The sequence below is a fragment of the Anas acuta genome, chromosome 3, assembly GCF_963932015.1.
Source record: "Anas acuta chromosome 3, bAnaAcu1.1, whole genome shotgun sequence".
Lineage (NCBI taxonomy): Eukaryota > Metazoa > Chordata > Aves > Anseriformes > Anatidae > Anas > Anas acuta.
In genome coordinates this window covers 95,938,124-95,954,901 of record NC_088981.1, presented here as the reverse complement: position 1 = coordinate 95,954,901, position 16,778 = coordinate 95,938,124, and the positions used below count along the sequence as shown (strand labels likewise).

The following is a 16,778-nucleotide window of genomic DNA, read 5'->3' as shown; positions in this document are numbered from 1 at the left end:
AGTTTTATCATCCATAGCAACCTAAGGTGTGAATCAGTTTAATTTATTTAGATCTAAAACTGTTCTTGTATACAAACCTGGAGTTTTAGTTATTGTTTCATTAACTTCTCTGACTCCTTTACCTACAAGTAAAAAGACAAATTATCATTTTCATGAACATATTTGATATTTTTTAATAGAATGTTAAAACAATGCCTGATTGTTGCAATTATCCCTTATCCAATAAAGTTATTTTTAAAACAGAAATAACTGAAGTCTTGAATACTTTACATGTTCAAACCTATACACTTAAATGAAAGCCATCAGAAAATAATTTCGGAAAACAACATTTTTAGTGTGAAAAGTGGTCTGATTAGCCAATTATTTTATACACTTAGGCCTATAATTTTATATCAGTGCTATAAAAGAGAGCCTTATAGGGGGGACAAATACTGTATATAATTACTCATAATATATTAAATATAATTAAAACTGTGTTAAAAAAGGTTGATACATTTATGACACAAACCAGCAAAAGCCAAATAGCTAGATCAAAATGACAGTATCAGATATCATGGGAAAGAATCATAACTGGTATATTTTTCTGTACTTCTAGTGCACTCAGCAGAGTTAAATTCTTTGATGGCACCTAAGGTTCTGGCCTCATATTGTTGGTCATTTAAAAAAAACAACTAGTAATAGATTCTGTCTTGCGTGGTTTGTGTTTGGTTTGGTTTGTTGTTTTTTCTTGTTTTCTTTTTTTGTATGTTTTTTCTTTAGTAGCAGAAATTCAATGATTAGACTGACTAAGTGCTAAAATAGCATAAAAATGTGAGGTACATAAAAAATCATACCTAAAGACTGCATGCAAAGAAAAATTGTATTAGTTTATATAAACCTCTTCTGCATTTTCTTAAAAAAAATCAACAAAAAATTTAAGAAGAGATTGGACTGTGCACTTAGTCACATGGTCTGAACTTGGGTAGACCTGTGCGGTGTCAAGAGTTGGACTTGATGATCCTTAAGGGTCCCTTCCAACTCAGGATATTCTATGATTCTATGATTCTATGATCTATCGTTTATCTCACTGTATTAGTTATATATTACCCCTAAAAAATCATCCTTTATGGATCTACAGTAAGATAAATTTTTATGGGTAGATCATACTTCTCAATGTTGAAACAAAAAAAACATACCTTTAAGAAAAATAAAATACTGTTCAGCCCTCAAATCTATTTAGAGTTCTTTGACACATTAGAATTAAATGTGTTGCATGCATCTTTCCCACGTATCTGATTGTTTTTTACTTTGCTCATATTCTAAATGTTTTTTGTTGTAGTTGTTTGTTTGTTTGTTTTTTTTATTTCTATGTATTGGGAATGTATAGCCATGTTTATTCACATATAAAGGCCAAATTTAGCCCTCACAATTACAAACTTAGAGTTATTTTAGCAAAACAATATGAAATTTATATGGCTGTAAATAAAAGTGAAACCTGGTGCAAAGATTTATTTTAATTTTAAAATATTTTGTTCATTTTTATTTTAGAAGTTTCTCTTAGACAAAAATCACACCTGAATGAATCTAAAAGTCAACTCCTGTGAAATACTTTTATAATACAATCATGCATTAAACACTGAACACATTGAAATACTCTTTAAAACTATGCCAAAAAGATTAGGAAGAATACAGTTAAAAGTAATACTTTATATTATTTTTTCATTTGCTTTTAAGGAATAAACTTATGTATGTGTGCCTGTGCATTTACATACATATACTCCTATGTCTTCCTCCATGAGCTCCAGATGCTATGCTTACTTTGACTTTTTAAACTATTGGTAAAAAAACATTTCATAACATAAGGTAACATAAGGTAAAAAACATTTCATAAAGTAAACACTTTCTGGGCAGCAAGCTTATTAGCAGAGCTTTGAATTAGGTTTAGTGGGGGAAGAGGATGTACCTCTGAGTAACGGAAAAGAAACAGGGAACAGAAACACTTTAGGAAGCAACAGGAAAATATCTGTGAATTGTCAGAAAGGAATTAGGAAGGGCTCCTCTAAAAAGGTGATACAGTCAATATCCCAGCTGAAATGCCTCTACAGTAGTGCACACAGCATAGGAAACGAGCAGGAGGAGATAGAAGCCACAATGCAATTAGAAAACTATGACCTAATTGCTATAACAGAAACATGTTTGGACAAATCACACAACTGGAACACTGCAATCAAGGGAAGGAGATGCAGAGGTGTTGCCCTCTATGTTAAGACATGGATAGATTGCAAAAGAGCTGCCTCTCAGAAACAGCCACAGACAGGTTGAGAGCTTGTGGGTAAAAGTTAAGGACCAGACTAGTAATATGTCCAGTAAGGACACCTTGTGGTTGGGGTCTACTACAGGCCACCTGACAAGACCTTCTTGTTTCAGCTACAAGAAGCAACATGCTCACAGGCTCTCATCCTGATGGGGGTTTCAACCACCCAGATGTCTGCTAGAAAAGCTACATAGCAGGCCATAAGCAATCCAGCAGACTCCTGGATTGTGTCAAGGATAACTTCCTGGTCCAGGATTACACAAACTAACCAGAGGATAAGTGTTACTGGACCTAATGCTCACCAGTGTGGAGGAACTCATTAAAGACTTGGAGATGAGGGGCAGTCTGGGTTGTAGCAACCATGTCTTGGTTGAGTTCATGATCTTGAGGAATGTGGCCTGGCAAAGAGAAATGTCTTTAGAGGTGTTGAAGACCAGGTTAGATGAGGCCCTGAGCAACCCGATCTAGTGGGCAGCATCCCTGCCTATGGCAGAGGGGTTGGAACTAGGTGATTTTTGAGGTCCCTTCCAACCCAAGCCATTCTATGGTTCTATGAAAAGTCAAGACCCCAAACTTTCAAAGAGTGAACTTCCAGCTGTTTAAAGACCTAGTGGATGTGATCCCCTGGGATACTGTCCTTAGGGACAGAGGAACTGCTCAGAGCTGGCAGCTCTTTTAGGGTACTGTTCTTAGAGTGGAATAGCTCTCCATCCCCACATGTAAGAAATCAAGCAGGGAAGGCAGAAAACCAACATGGCTGAGCAAGAACCTGTTGGTCAAACTGAGGCACAAGAAGGAAATGCACAGTCAGTGGGAGCAAAAACATGTGGCCTAGGAAGAGTACAGAGATGCTGTCAAGATGTGCAGAGATGGGATCAGGAAAGCCAAGGCACAGATGGAATTAAACTTGGCAAGGGATGCAAAGAAAAACAAGAAGGGCTTCTATAGGTGCATTGGCCAGAAAAAAAAAAAAAAAAAACAAAAGCCAAGGAGAATGTACTCCCTCTGATAAATAAGAAGGGAAAACGCAAAACAACAGACATGGGGAAGGCTGAGGTAATCAACAACTTATTTGCCACAGTCTTCACTGCCAGTCAGGCTTCCCACGTCCCTTGAGTGGGGGAACAAAGTCCCTCCCACTGTAAGCAAAGAGCAGGTATAAGACAACCTGATGAAACTGAACAGGTATGAGTCTATAGGTCCCAATGTCATGCATCCCTGGGCCCTGAGGGAACTGGCTGATGTAGTTGCCAAGACATTCTCCAACGTATTTGCAACATCAAGGCAGTCAGGTGAAGTCCCCAGTGACAGGAAAAAAGGAAACATCACTCCCATTTTTACAAAGGGTAGAAAAGACATGGGGGGCTATGAACTGGTAAGCAACTGTGGAAGAGATCCTCCTGAAAGCAATGTTAAGGCACATGCAAGACAAGGTGATCCAAGACAACTAGCGTGGTTTCACCAAGGATAAATCCTGCCTGACCAATCTGGTGGCCTCCTATGATAGAGCGACTGCATCAGTTAATAAGGGAAGATTGACCGATGCCATCTATCTGGACTTCTGTAAGGCTTTGAGATCCTGATCTCTAAGTTGGAGAGAGACATATTGAAAGGTGGGCCATTTGGTTGATAAGGAATTGGCTTGATGGCTGAAGCCAGAAGAGTTGTGGTCAATGGCTCTATATCCAGGTGGAGGCCAGTGATGAGTGGTGTCCTTCAGGAGTCTGTCTTGGGACCAGTGCTGTTTAGTATCTTTTTCAATGACTTGGAGGAATCTAGTGCACCCTCAAGCAAGTCTGCAGATGACACAAGCTGAGCTGTGCAGTTGATATTAAAGAAGGAAGAGATGCCATTCAGAGGAACCTGGACAAGCTTGAGTGGGCCCAAGAGAACTGAGGGAGGTTCAATAAGTCCAAGTGCAAGGTGCTGCACCTGGGTCAGGGCAATGACATAAGGACAGACTGGGAGGAGAACTCACCGAGAGCAGCCCTGCAGAGAAGGCCTTGGGGTTCTGGTGGATGAAAAGCTCAACATGAGCCAGCAGTGTGTGCTTGCAGCCCAGAAGGCCAACTGCATCCTGGGCTGCATCAACAGAGAGCCAGCAGGGCAAGGGAGGTGATTGCCCCCTCTGCTCTGCCCTTGTGAGGTCCCACTTGGAGTGCTGAGTCCAGCTCTGGGACCCCCAGCACAGGAAAGACATGGACCTGTTAGAGTGGGTCCAGATGAAGGCCATGAAGATGATCAGAGGGCTGGAGCACTTCTTGTATGAAGAAATACTGAGAGAGCTGTGGATGTTCAGCCTGGAGAAGAGAAGGCTCCCGGGAGACCTCCTTGTGGCTTTTCAGTACTTAAAAGGGGGGTTATAAAAAACATGGAGTGTGACTTCTTACTTGGACAGATAACAATAGGACAAGAGGAAATGGTTTTAAACTGAAAGAGGGTAGATTTAGGTTAGATGTTAGGAGGAAGTTCTTCACTCAGAGGGTGGTGAGGCACTGGAACAGATTGCCCAGAGAAGTTGTGGATGCCCCATCCCTGGAGGTGTTCAAGGCCAGGTTGGATGGGGCCCTGGGCAACCTGAACTAGTGGGTGGCATCTCTGCCCATGGCAGGGGTGTTGGAGCTAGATGGTCTTTGATGTCCCTTCCAACCCAAGCCATTCTAGGATTCTATCATTCTGTTGTGTCATATGCATTTTTAAATAGCAATTGTGAAATATTCGATCCTATTATATAAAATAAAAATGTCACAGATAACGAAATCTGACCGAGTAGAGTACAATATATCACTCATGTAATGACTTACTTTTACAAATAGGAGATTTTCCTGTCCATTTCATATCTGGTTTACATGTCCGATGTTCTGATCCACCAGCAAGAAAAAATCCTGGCTGACAGGTATACACCAAAGTATATCCTAAAGTAGGAAGATCTATTGCTTTCACATCTACATGTGCCGGTGTCTCTGGCTGCCTACAAGCATGAGCTGCAAAGGGTTTTTAAGAGTTAGAAAAAGTGGTGGCAAACAGTGTCCATAGGATTAGTGTATTAAATTTAAAACAAACGCACACATGCCAACTTACTCCCTTTTATTCCGTAAGCTCATACACCTTTTAGAAATGTTACTATACTCCATGTGTATGCTTTTTTTAGTGTGGGAAGATGGAAATGATACTATCAGATATTCTTGTGCAAAACTAAATCATGATAGCAAGACTGAAAACTGTTACAATGAAGAGAAGCATGTGCTATTGCATATGTCCTGTGAATTTTTGTACTGTCACAGCTTCAAGCATCACTGCCATTTTAAAGAGTCTTGAAAATTAGAGTGGTTACTGTGTTAAATAAATTCATTATAAATTTCAAATGACATAAAAGTTCCATAGGAAGGCTTTATCATAGTACACTGATTATAACAGATACTGTTGCTCAGTATGCTTCTTCCTCTGTGCTCCGGTGCATTAATTTACAACAATACGAAGTTAATTTTAAATAGGATAAGAATCTAAGGTCATTCTCATTAAATATTTTTAGCTTAGATGAGTGTATTTTAATACAATAGTTATTCAATGTCCATAAAGACATAAATGCAGTAATCATTTATATATCCATACATAACCCAGAAAAGCTGAATTTTGTTAAGTTGTTTATAATTTACAATATCTAGCCAACAGAATAGTCCCATGCATATTTCAGGTGCCTGTTCACTAATTATCCAGTATACACACAAAAAAAGATATATTAACTTAAAGCAACTAATGCAGTGGGTTAATGAGGAAAACTTTTCTGAATAAAAATTATTGTATAATAATAATACTATTGTATCATAATACAATAATATTTGTATAAGTATTTCTAATTAAATTGCTGTGAACCTCAAGAAGAAAATATTATCTGAAAAATCTTTCTTCAAAGTACTATTCTGAATACATCTTTGTTCTTAGAATAGAAAGAAAAAAAGAATACAGTTAAATAAATTTGACTTTTTTGTAACATACTATTTACTAAGAATTTACACATGCATCAGCCTGTAGCTCTTTCAAAATTGCACAGCATACAAACTCAGATAAGAAAACAGACTTACGAATACATTCAGACTGTATGCCACTCCAAGTTAAGTTAGCAAGACAAGAACGGGTGGTAGATCCCTGAATATGATAACCTTTCCTGCATCTGAAAAAGACTGTGCTCCCAACCTAAGGATCAAAACAGAATATTAGATGAAAGAGGTATCCATCATCTGCAGATAGATATCAAGACCGTGATAAACTAGCAGAGATTTTTTTTTCAAAAAGTGTCCTCTGTTTACAGTATTTAAGTTTTTGCATGAGATGAAAATCTCGAGTAACTCATCTTCCATAACCTTATTTGAAAGCAGTATGTTGAAAAATATTGACAAGGCTGTGTGCATGGAAAAGAACAAGACATGCATTTCAGTTTGTTACTTTGCTAGTGTAACAGAAACAAACTAAATGACAGAGATGTACCTCTCTGTATATCACTGCATATATTCAATTTAACTTGACAATTAAGTCTGTTTTAAAGGTTTCTCATTGTGTGACTTCATTAAAATTATTTTTAAGGGAAAAAAGGAAAAAAAAAAATGCAAGGAACAGTTGCATCCACAACTAAATTCCAGAAAACTCCAGGTCGCAATTCTTCACATTGTATTTGTTACTATTATGTATGTAAGTTTTACTGGAGATGTTCAACTCACAAAGAAATGGTTTGGAAGCCTTTCTATGGTCAACTGTGATATGACCTTTCCAGAAGAAAAATAACTATGAAAACTCTACTTAGGCATGTTTTGAGGAAAGAAAAGCATGAAATCTGAATAAAAATGTGAAAGTGATGAAGGAAGACCTTTCATAGTATAATGGAATTATTGATGGCATTGACAAAAGTAATCAGGATGCTACTGCAGCCCAAGACATTTGAGGATGTGGGGCTGACCAGTAAGACACTGCTCTAGTTTTCCATAAAATACTTTGTCAATACTTATGATAAGGCAACAACAAAAGTTAATATTATTATTAACATCACACAGATAAATGCAAGCAAGTTTCAAAAGCACTAATCAGTGCATAACAGTAAAATAGCTTGCAGGTATATAAATGCAGATTACTCTACACTGCAAAATTCAGTGAATGACTTCAATGGACATTAAAAACAGGCATTAGTTTCAAAAATAGCTACTTAAGTTAACTATACAATTAGGTACCTAAAAACAGATTATCATCATGATAGATGTTCAGCAAATGTAACTTCAGGTCTTCCTGAAATGGCTTGGGAAATCTACTGCTATTGTTAAAGGTCAAATTATTGACATAGCTTTGTAGACATATCTATTTATTACTATTTTTAAGCATATTCATCTCTCTGTCATGCCAAGGACACACAGCATGTCTAGGAGAGAGTAGAATATAGTCTAGCTAGTTTTGATTGTCATTTTGATTCATGTAAAATTACCAAGTGTGACACCAGTAAGCTGCAAATATTTCCTCACTGATCCAAAAGATGAAGAAAAAAAAAATCTTGCCTAGGTATAAGGTAGTTACAGAGTTATATTTTTTTTTCTCATTTTACTGGAAAAAAAAAGAAAAAGTAAAAACAAAAGCAGTCTACTCTTTTTGTAATTCTTTAATGAAAAGCAAAAATGCATTGGAACTATTTGCAATAGTCACAGGGCAGGGAAACAGGAATGTCATAAAATGAACCAGGACACCAGATGAATTGGTCAAGAAGTGATGTTTGTAGGTTGGGAAAAAAAAAAAAAAAAAAAAAACAACTATGAAAGTCAGCTGCCTGTTATCGAACCTGTTAGTAATAAGGAAAGACTGTTAAAATTTATTAAATTTGGTTAAGTCATATAAACTGGCATACTTACATATGCAAATAAAAAATAATCCACCTCACTAGTATTAAGGTAGGTCTACATCTTGTTGTAGCAGTGATCCAACCACAGTAATGTCTATATGCACAACTTTAACATGGTTATTACTATTTGAGTTTGAGAGTGAAAGCAAGTTTTTGATAAAGATTATGTCTAGAACAGATGGAGACCTACTATTGCTTCTAAAAGTGAAGTATTCAACTGAAATTAGATCAATGAACTGTACAGTATAGCTCTTGTATTAATATCAAAGACAACTAATAAAGCAGATTAAAGTGGGAAAGGAAAACAAAGCAAAACAAAATAAACAGATTTAATTAGGTACAAAGATTAGAGCTGTTTTTGAAGACATGACAGAGGGAGGTACAAGTGCAAGATGCAGCAACTGCACCTATTACTAGAAGATCCATCCTGGGGGTGAGGCCACAAGACATGGCTAGGGGAAAAGTGCCTTGTCACTTGTGAGCCAGGCAGGAGTTGAAGGTGAAGAAAGAAGCTCACAGCCACAGAAGTGACAGACAGCACAATTGCAGGAGAGGGAGGGCATAAGCATGGGGATTAACAGATATGTTTTTTTAAATAACATTTCTAACTTGATCATAATGGCACACTGTCCTAGGTGCAGAAATAAGCAGGAAACCCAAGCAGCACATATTTCAGATTCTAATCACAAATATTTGTACCTGAAGAATCTACAGACATTAAGTTAATTAGTGTAATAACAACTGTGAATTGGTCATTTTTGCATCTACTTTTATTTTCTCAGTCACTTTTATGACTGTCACGTGGTAAACTAATATCCTGTGAGGAATTTGGAAATTATAAAAAGAATATTAATCACAAAGAACATGGATCCACCACATAGAATGATTTTGTCTTCTCTGACATTGAATAAAATGTAACATAAATTGCTAGTTTAGGAAAGCCGCTTTCTGACTTTTTCTCAAGGACTACATGGCCTTTGGATCAGACAGGTCTTCAGTTGTTAGGTATTTACTGACTATTCATCAATGTAAGAAAGAATTATGATCATAAAGCAAAGTAATTATATCATGTCATATCATATTAGGTAATCAATTTATAAATAGTTCTCCCTATTGAAGTCTCCTGAAGGACTGAATACATGATATATTGCAAGGTTAGAAGTTCTTTCTTTAAACTGCATAAAAAAAAAAAAAAAAAAAAAAAAAAAAACTCAGAATGAAGCCTAAGCTTTTATTAAAAAGGAGTGGAAATTTCCAAAGGTTTACATTAGACAATGATGCCTACACATAAATTCAATATGTCTGAGGTTATTAAATGCATCTTCAATTTATGAATCTAATAAATAAAAGAAAGAATTACCTCATAACCTCTGGAACTGTTTTGTATTCCAAAATGTGGAGTGCCAGGGTCTGTACATGCATTGTGAGCTGGATCTAATGTAAAATGTGAAACATGACATATTATTATTGCATAGAAAGATTAGTCTAAAATTGTTTGCAAAGATTAAGTCATGTCATCAATGTCTAGCAATGACAAGAATCACATTTTTTAATGCACCTGTGTATTTCTATGTATTAAACTCTTATTTCCAATTACATTTCAAAGATAGATTACAGTACTGTTTCAGTACATTGCCAATATTTAAGGGTATTTTTTGCAGGTACCTTTGGCAATGTAGACTTCAAAATTAGGATTGCATTCATTTTTACTAAACTTCTAAACTTTTTTTAATACATAGCATATCTCATCCTCCTGAAATACCATCCACAATTCAGATGGAACATACACAGAAGTATTTTCCTTCTTTTTTTTCCAAGCAACAACTGATTAAATCAGATTTCTAACCTAAATAAACGAAAATGAATCAAAAAAGCTGCTTTTTTATAGCAAGTCAAGTGTTTCAAATGGACTATTTTCTCAGCTGTTGTTGGAGAATAAAAATATAGCCCTCTTCCCAAACAAGAAAGGTTTAGCTAATTATATGATCCTAATTTTTACAAGTATATCTTAACACAGCCTGAAATTATTTTTGACATTTCATCAATGTTCCCTTTGCATTCTGATGGTGTATTTTCTTAAAGCATGTCCTTTCAAATCCACCAGGGGATGGGATCTAATCTGATGAATCCCTTTGTACTATGTGACTCCCTCTTGGCAACCAAGTCTGCTTTTGTGATGACACTACAACTTGAAGAATATAATTTGGGCCTATACTTCATCTGTAACAATTTTTAGCTTTCTGTAAAGGAAAAACTGGTACATAAAACTGACACATAAAACATATGCCATTTCACTCTCAGTCAACTTCCATTTTCAGGATTGACCATCATTAGAGCATTACAATTCAACTGGACTGATATTTACTAAAAGCTCCAACACTTCGGTAGACATTGACCTAACATGCAAGAATAAAAATTAAACACATTTAGCAGCTCAAGGACTTCTTACAAATTATGATCAGCTGGAATACTATTGATTATAGAAACATGAAGTCAAATTGACTTTTTAAAGATTCAATCTTTTTAAAGATTTGTTTCATCTGAAAAATCAGTGGGGGAAAAAAAGAAAGCATTCTCACACTGTTTTAAGGAAATGACAAATATCCAGGAATAGAACAGCTTGTCACCATTTGCTATTATATGGTATTTTAGTCAATAGTTCTATTGTTCACAGGTCTTAATTTTTAAATTGCTTAATAATGATATCTGTAAATATTTTAGGTGCTCCTAGGTTTTCCTATTACAACAGCATAAAAAGTACTATGTCTGATGCAGTATTTTTCATCTATTTCTATATTATGCTATATAAACAGAAATGTCATTATTACAGTTTCAAATTTGATTCTTCACATTTTGTTTTTGTAAACCTTGTCTCACTTAAAAAAACAGATTGCCCAATTCATAAAAACTATGGACAGAAGGAATTATGAATTAATTTTGAAGAATTGTATTGAGCGTTAACATTTTAATTTACAAATACAGGCTGCTTTCAATAGTCACACTTGCCACCTTCTCCCAGAGTATGCAACCTGGCTCTTGCATAGAGCCAATATCTCAGTCACAGGAAAACTTATAATTGGACTACAGTCTATATCTGAAAAGATTTATAGAAATATCAAAGAGGACTTTTTTCTATTATCACACCAAAATCATTTTCTCTAGCAAGTCACCCCAAGTTGGATCAAACACTGATGTCAGTGGGAGTTACAGGTGTCCAGCATTTCTCTCAGTTAATCTGATTATGTAACAAGCTAAAAGCCTACCACTTGCACATCAGTCAATGAGAAACTGATAGTGCTTGGCAGTTTATCAGAATTTCAAAAGATCAGACCCTGGACGCCTCATCCTTTTGAGCTGTATCAGTCAGTTTCACAAGTTCCAAAAAGCTTTTTCATTTAGGATTGATTCTGACAAATGCCTTTAACTCTCCAGTGACAGAACCCAGTCTTTAATCTACCAAAGTCTTCTGTGTATCTAAAAGACTCTAAAAATAGATGGAATAAATTTATGCACTTGCACTTACTGACATTCTGCATTTCCAGCAGACATGCAATCATGTAAATTTACAAATTACTTCATATGTGATTGTGTTTATCCTAGATTTTTTATACTCAAAGTATAACCTTATTTATCTAGTTCTTTTTATATTACACAGAAGTTTTCTATATTTGGAAAGGTAATTTTTAGGCTTATGATAGTGTAATACTTTATCAAGGACATTTTCAGTAGAATCAGCACAAGAAATGGTAGTTAATACCAATGCATGTTGGTTGTATTCCACTCCAAGTACCATCTGCTTGGCAGAATCTTCTTGAAGAGCCTATCAGAATAAAAGGGGGTCTGCACTGAAAGCTAACTTCAGATCTGTAGGTGAAACTCTTTCCATTGAGGCGTCCTTCTGCTGGGGTACCAGGATCACCACAAAACACCGCTAATATATAAAAAAGGAAAGAAAAAAAGAAAGTTATTACAACTGCATGTGCTTCATCTGATGCTCAGAATTATTCTCCATTGTTTTAGGTGCAAGTTGGGCATACAGAATATGAGTGCAAATGCTATGTTCATTTATCTGTAGGATTATAGCTCAAATAAATTATTGGCACCTATTTAAAATTAATTGCCACTGTTACAGTTATTATAAGCATAAAATATAACCTGGAAAGATAGGCCTTTTAATTGAGACACTTTAAGGCTGATTATACTTGGATGACAAAGTAATTTCAAAGTAGACAATGTTAAATATATCCATTCACCCTCAGGTAAGATGGCTGGAAATTTTTGACCTAATTAAGTAAAGGGAAAAATGTTTTTCAGAGTCTTGACAAGACTTCAAGCAGTGGAGAAGCTGACAGGTTTAGAAGAAGCTGGAAAACAAATAGTGACAAGATATGAAGATATATACTTGCCTTAAAAAAGAAAAATGGATTAAGAAAACAGGGCAAGGATATGAGCTTAAGGAACCTTGTTTTCACCTGTTAATGGAAATAGAAACAGGGAACTAGAAAAGGAAAAGTGTAAGTTAAAATTTTAATCATGTTCACCACAAGTCAAATTCAGAACATTCAAAAAAATTATCCAAAAGGAAAATGGTGATGGGGCCAATTAGGTAATGAGATGGAGGTGACTTTTGGGAAAAGGAAGACCATGATCTTAAATGGGTACAAACAACCAATTTAATAATGAGCTATGCTTTTTGGAAGAAGGAAGAAGAATCTTACAGTAGGCCATGGTGGTATAGCCAACTACCTTTTGAGCTGTAAGAAAAATAACTGTAGCCTCAGACAATTTGGTGAAGCCCTATACAATGTATCCTGAAAACTTACGCAAACACTGTGGGATGTCTCCCCGCCATATTCCTCGACCCTCGCAGGAGAGAATAGCTGTGTTAGATAGCTGATAGCCTTCTGCACAGCTGTAACTCACACTGGCACCCCAGCGATAATCAGATCCTTCCACTTTCCCATAGAGTACTGGTGGAGGGGGACCACAGGTGATAGCTGAATCAAAAAAAGAAGAGTTTTAATTTCAAGATTTTACAGCAGTTAGGAGAATGCAACATCATATTTTGTTATACTTTTGTAACTAAAGAAATAAGTAAATCTATGCTGTTTAGACAAAAAAAAAAAAAAAAAGAAAAAAGAAAAAAAGATCTGTGTTTACAAAGCAGCCTGTAATAGACAGAAATGCAATTTAAATACAAAAATACTACCTCTAAGCTTCGGAAGTCACTGAACTGTTGCTGGAACTTTACCTAGTTCTGAGTCACTTCCCTACAAATTCATCGGTGATCATTGCTGGAAACAGGCTACTGAGCTAGGTATAATACTGTTAATATGTTAGTATAAATATTTGAATTTTATTTTAAATTAATTTTGCAACACTATTCAAAGCCCTTTATACAGGTCTGTTCATTTACTTGTTCCTTTTCTTCCTTCCTTTTCAGAAGACATGGACATTGGCTTTGTTCATAATTATGTGCGAAAGATTCTTTAGAACTACTCTGATGTTATCCAGCTTCTGAAAGTGTGCACAAAATGATGCAACCTGGAATGATCAGGTTTACATTTATACATCAGTTCTTTCAACAAAGAGCACATTCACTCAGCTGGTGATTTCTACAACAGGAAGTATGGTCTGACAACTACACAGGCCAAAATTTAATTATAGACACTTTAAAGTGCTAGTGGATGTGGTAGCAATCTAGGTCCTTTATAAGCAGCAGACGCCCTGGGCGTGAAGACGGATACTTCATTCCTATTTTTTTCAGCTGACCACTCCAATAATCTTCACTGCAGATTTATTTGGTTCTACTGTCATCATTAGTGTCAGTATTTTAACTAATTTTGTACCATGACATATATACTGCATAAACACAAATGTTACACAAATATGTATTTGTATGTTTTAGTTGCATGTTCATCATCCCAGAGAAGCTTTGACAATTTCTTTATAAAATGTAGGTATATGTTTATATACAAATATAGATTTATTTGTTTACTAGTGAATTTCATATATAATATCAAAATAGCATTTGCAAATTATTTTTCAAATGCACACCTTTGCAAATTGGTTTACTCTGGTTCCAAGTGCTGTCCTTTATACAACGCAGGGTAGATGAACCAGAAGGCTCCATCAAATATCCTGGATTACATTGATAGCTGACTGTCTTATTAAAGGTGAAATCATTTCCAAACTGGATGCCATTTGCTAATGCACCTGGATCTCCACAGCTGATCACTAGCAAGAAAAAGAAAAAAAAAAGTGTGTTTTTTTTTTTTAAAGAAACAAATAATGAAACATTGAACTGTGTATAGCTAATGTTCCTTTTATAGTGCACAAACCAAAAACAATTTTGAAAAATATATTTTGAACAAAATCAAAAACTTAATAACTTTTCTAGTTAAGAATGTGTATTTGAGGTTTGCAATATAATAAGGCAAATGTGATGCTAAAATACAATAAATTTACTAAATTTTAGAATCACGGAATGGTTTGGGTTGGAAGGAACTTCACCTATCATCTAATTCCAACCCCCCTGCCATGGGCAGGGATGCAACCCACTAGACTAGGTTGCTCAAAGGCCCATCCAACCTGGTCTTGAACACTTCCAGGCACGGAGCATCCACAGCTTCTTTGGGAAACCTATTCCAGTGCCTCACCACCCTCAGAGTAAAGAATTTCTTCTTAACATCTAATCTAAATCTCCTCTGTTTTAGTTTAAAGCCACTTTTCCTTGTCCTATCACTACACTCCCTGACAAAGAGTCCCTCCACAGCTTTTCTGTACCCTTTTGGCTCTGGAGGCTGCTATAAGGTCTCACTGGAGCCTTCTCTTCTCCAGGCTGAACAACCACAGCTCCCTCAGACTGGTGTCACAGGTGAGGTGCTCCAGCCTCTTGATCATTTCATGGCTCTCCTCTGGGGCCACAGGTTATTTATCTGACATTACTTCTATCGAGGAATGAGATTAGGTTGGTTTTCTAACATGTTGTTTATATTGTCACCCTTCCATACTTTAGAGTAACTTCCTCTCAGGGTCATGAGTGACCAATAGCCTTTGCCACCCCTTTCCCCCCATCCCAGGGTGTCTGTGCTTAAGGCCAGCTCTGTTAATCTGCTGACATGTAACCTGGGAACAGAGTGCAGTGGAAAGAGCTGAGAGCTGTGAGAAGCTTACTCCACGGCCTCCCACTTTGTCTGGTAGCTGCACTTAAAGCCTCACCTTTGGTCTTTGAGCCACATTGCAGTTATGCCTATGCCTGGCCACGTACCCCACTGACTAGACTATCAGCTTGCTCTGGGACCTGCCTTTCCACATGCTGACTTGCCTGGGGATCAGTGAATCATGCTTAACCCAGGTTACTGTCACTGGACCTGCTCTGCCTTTCTTGCTTGGTACTGTGGGTCTGGCCTCATCAGCAAGGTCACTGCACTTGCTGGACTTGCTGCCCTCCTCCGCTCTGGTGGAGTAGCTGAAACTCACTGCTCCCTGACCCCTTAGTAGGATGAGTATCAGCCAGATCTGGCTCAAATGGCTCACAGTATAAACTGGTGCAGCAATGTAGCCAACTAGATAAAATCTGATTTAAACCTACCTGTGCACATAAGCCACACAAAAAAAAAAAAAAAAAAAAAAAAACTCTAGACAAACACTTATTCTTAGGAAAAATGTCATATTTTTAATTCACAAAGCATTCATAAGATAAACAACTACAGAGAAGTTACCTATGTATCCATCTTAAAAAGATATTTCTGGCAAAATATAGCATATATTAAGATTGAAATGTACCTTTAAGCACATAAAATATTTATGTATCACAAGACAGAGGAATGGGGAAAATATGGTGTTGTTTTTTTTTTTTCAATCTAGCAAAATAATAATTTTCAGAAGCAGGCTGGAAATCTGAGCACTTCAAAGCTTTAGAAGAAGAAAGTTTATTTCTGACCTGTGCAGTCTGGAGCAGTGCCAGTCCATGTCCCATTAGCAGTACAATGTCGAGTAGTTAGCCCTGAAGTTTTATAACCTTCCCAGCAGGCATAAATGACTGAGCTGGAGAATAATATTCCATCACTGTATATTATCATACCATTGGCTGGAGTGCCAGGGTTGCCACAAGATACAGCTGTGAAAAAGGTTAAAAAAAGTAAATATTTCCATGACTGTTGACTAGCTGGAAAAAAAAATGTCAATTTTTAAACAGCCTTCCTTTTTAAAAAAATGTTCTAGCAAATATTACTAAGAAAATGGTTAATGGGTGCAATTCTTTATTAATATCCTGACAGACCTATGCCTCTGATTTGCTCATAGGCACATTTTTCTATTCCCTTCCTATCTTCTGGTATCTCATCTTTCAAGTGTAAAATAATATATAGAATCACTTCTTTCTTGAATCAAGAAAAGAACAGATGTTCAGTATTGGTATCAATATCAATATCTATTGAGCACCTGTAGCTCTACAGTAAGACAATGATGATGTTTCAGCTTCATATATCTGAGATTTAGAAAGTGGTTTACTTTTATTAAGGTGTTGTTTTTTTTTTGCCAGCAGACCAGACAATCATGGGAGAAGAATTTGTCTCTTTGTTTGCTTGCTTGCTTGCTTGTTTAATT

General features: G+C 36.3%; 1 protein-coding gene across 2 annotated transcripts in view; it reads right to left on the bottom strand.

Annotated features, from left to right (window-relative positions):
* Nucleotides 1–16,778, bottom strand: part of CSMD1 (CUB and Sushi multiple domains 1) — a 1,153,949-nt gene that overhangs the window by 19,800 nt on the left and 1,117,371 nt on the right. Inside the window, exons 58-65 of one of the 2 annotated variants that reach the window (XM_068678424.1) lie at nucleotides 16,114–16,290; nucleotides 14,226–14,405; nucleotides 12,992–13,165; nucleotides 11,926–12,099; nucleotides 9,529–9,602; nucleotides 6,376–6,487; nucleotides 5,098–5,277; nucleotides 78–122 (exon numbers count right to left, since the gene is read on the bottom strand). In XM_068678424.1, coding sequence (XP_068534525.1) covers nucleotides 78–122; nucleotides 5,098–5,277; nucleotides 6,376–6,487; nucleotides 9,529–9,602; nucleotides 11,926–12,099; nucleotides 12,992–13,165; nucleotides 14,226–14,405; nucleotides 16,114–16,290 — 1,116 coding nt within the window. The remainder of the gene's footprint in view (nucleotides 1–77; nucleotides 123–5,097; nucleotides 5,278–6,375; nucleotides 6,488–9,528; nucleotides 9,603–11,925; nucleotides 12,100–12,991; nucleotides 13,166–14,225; nucleotides 14,406–16,113; nucleotides 16,291–16,778) is intronic. The other variant, XM_068678425.1, reaches the window with a different exon arrangement.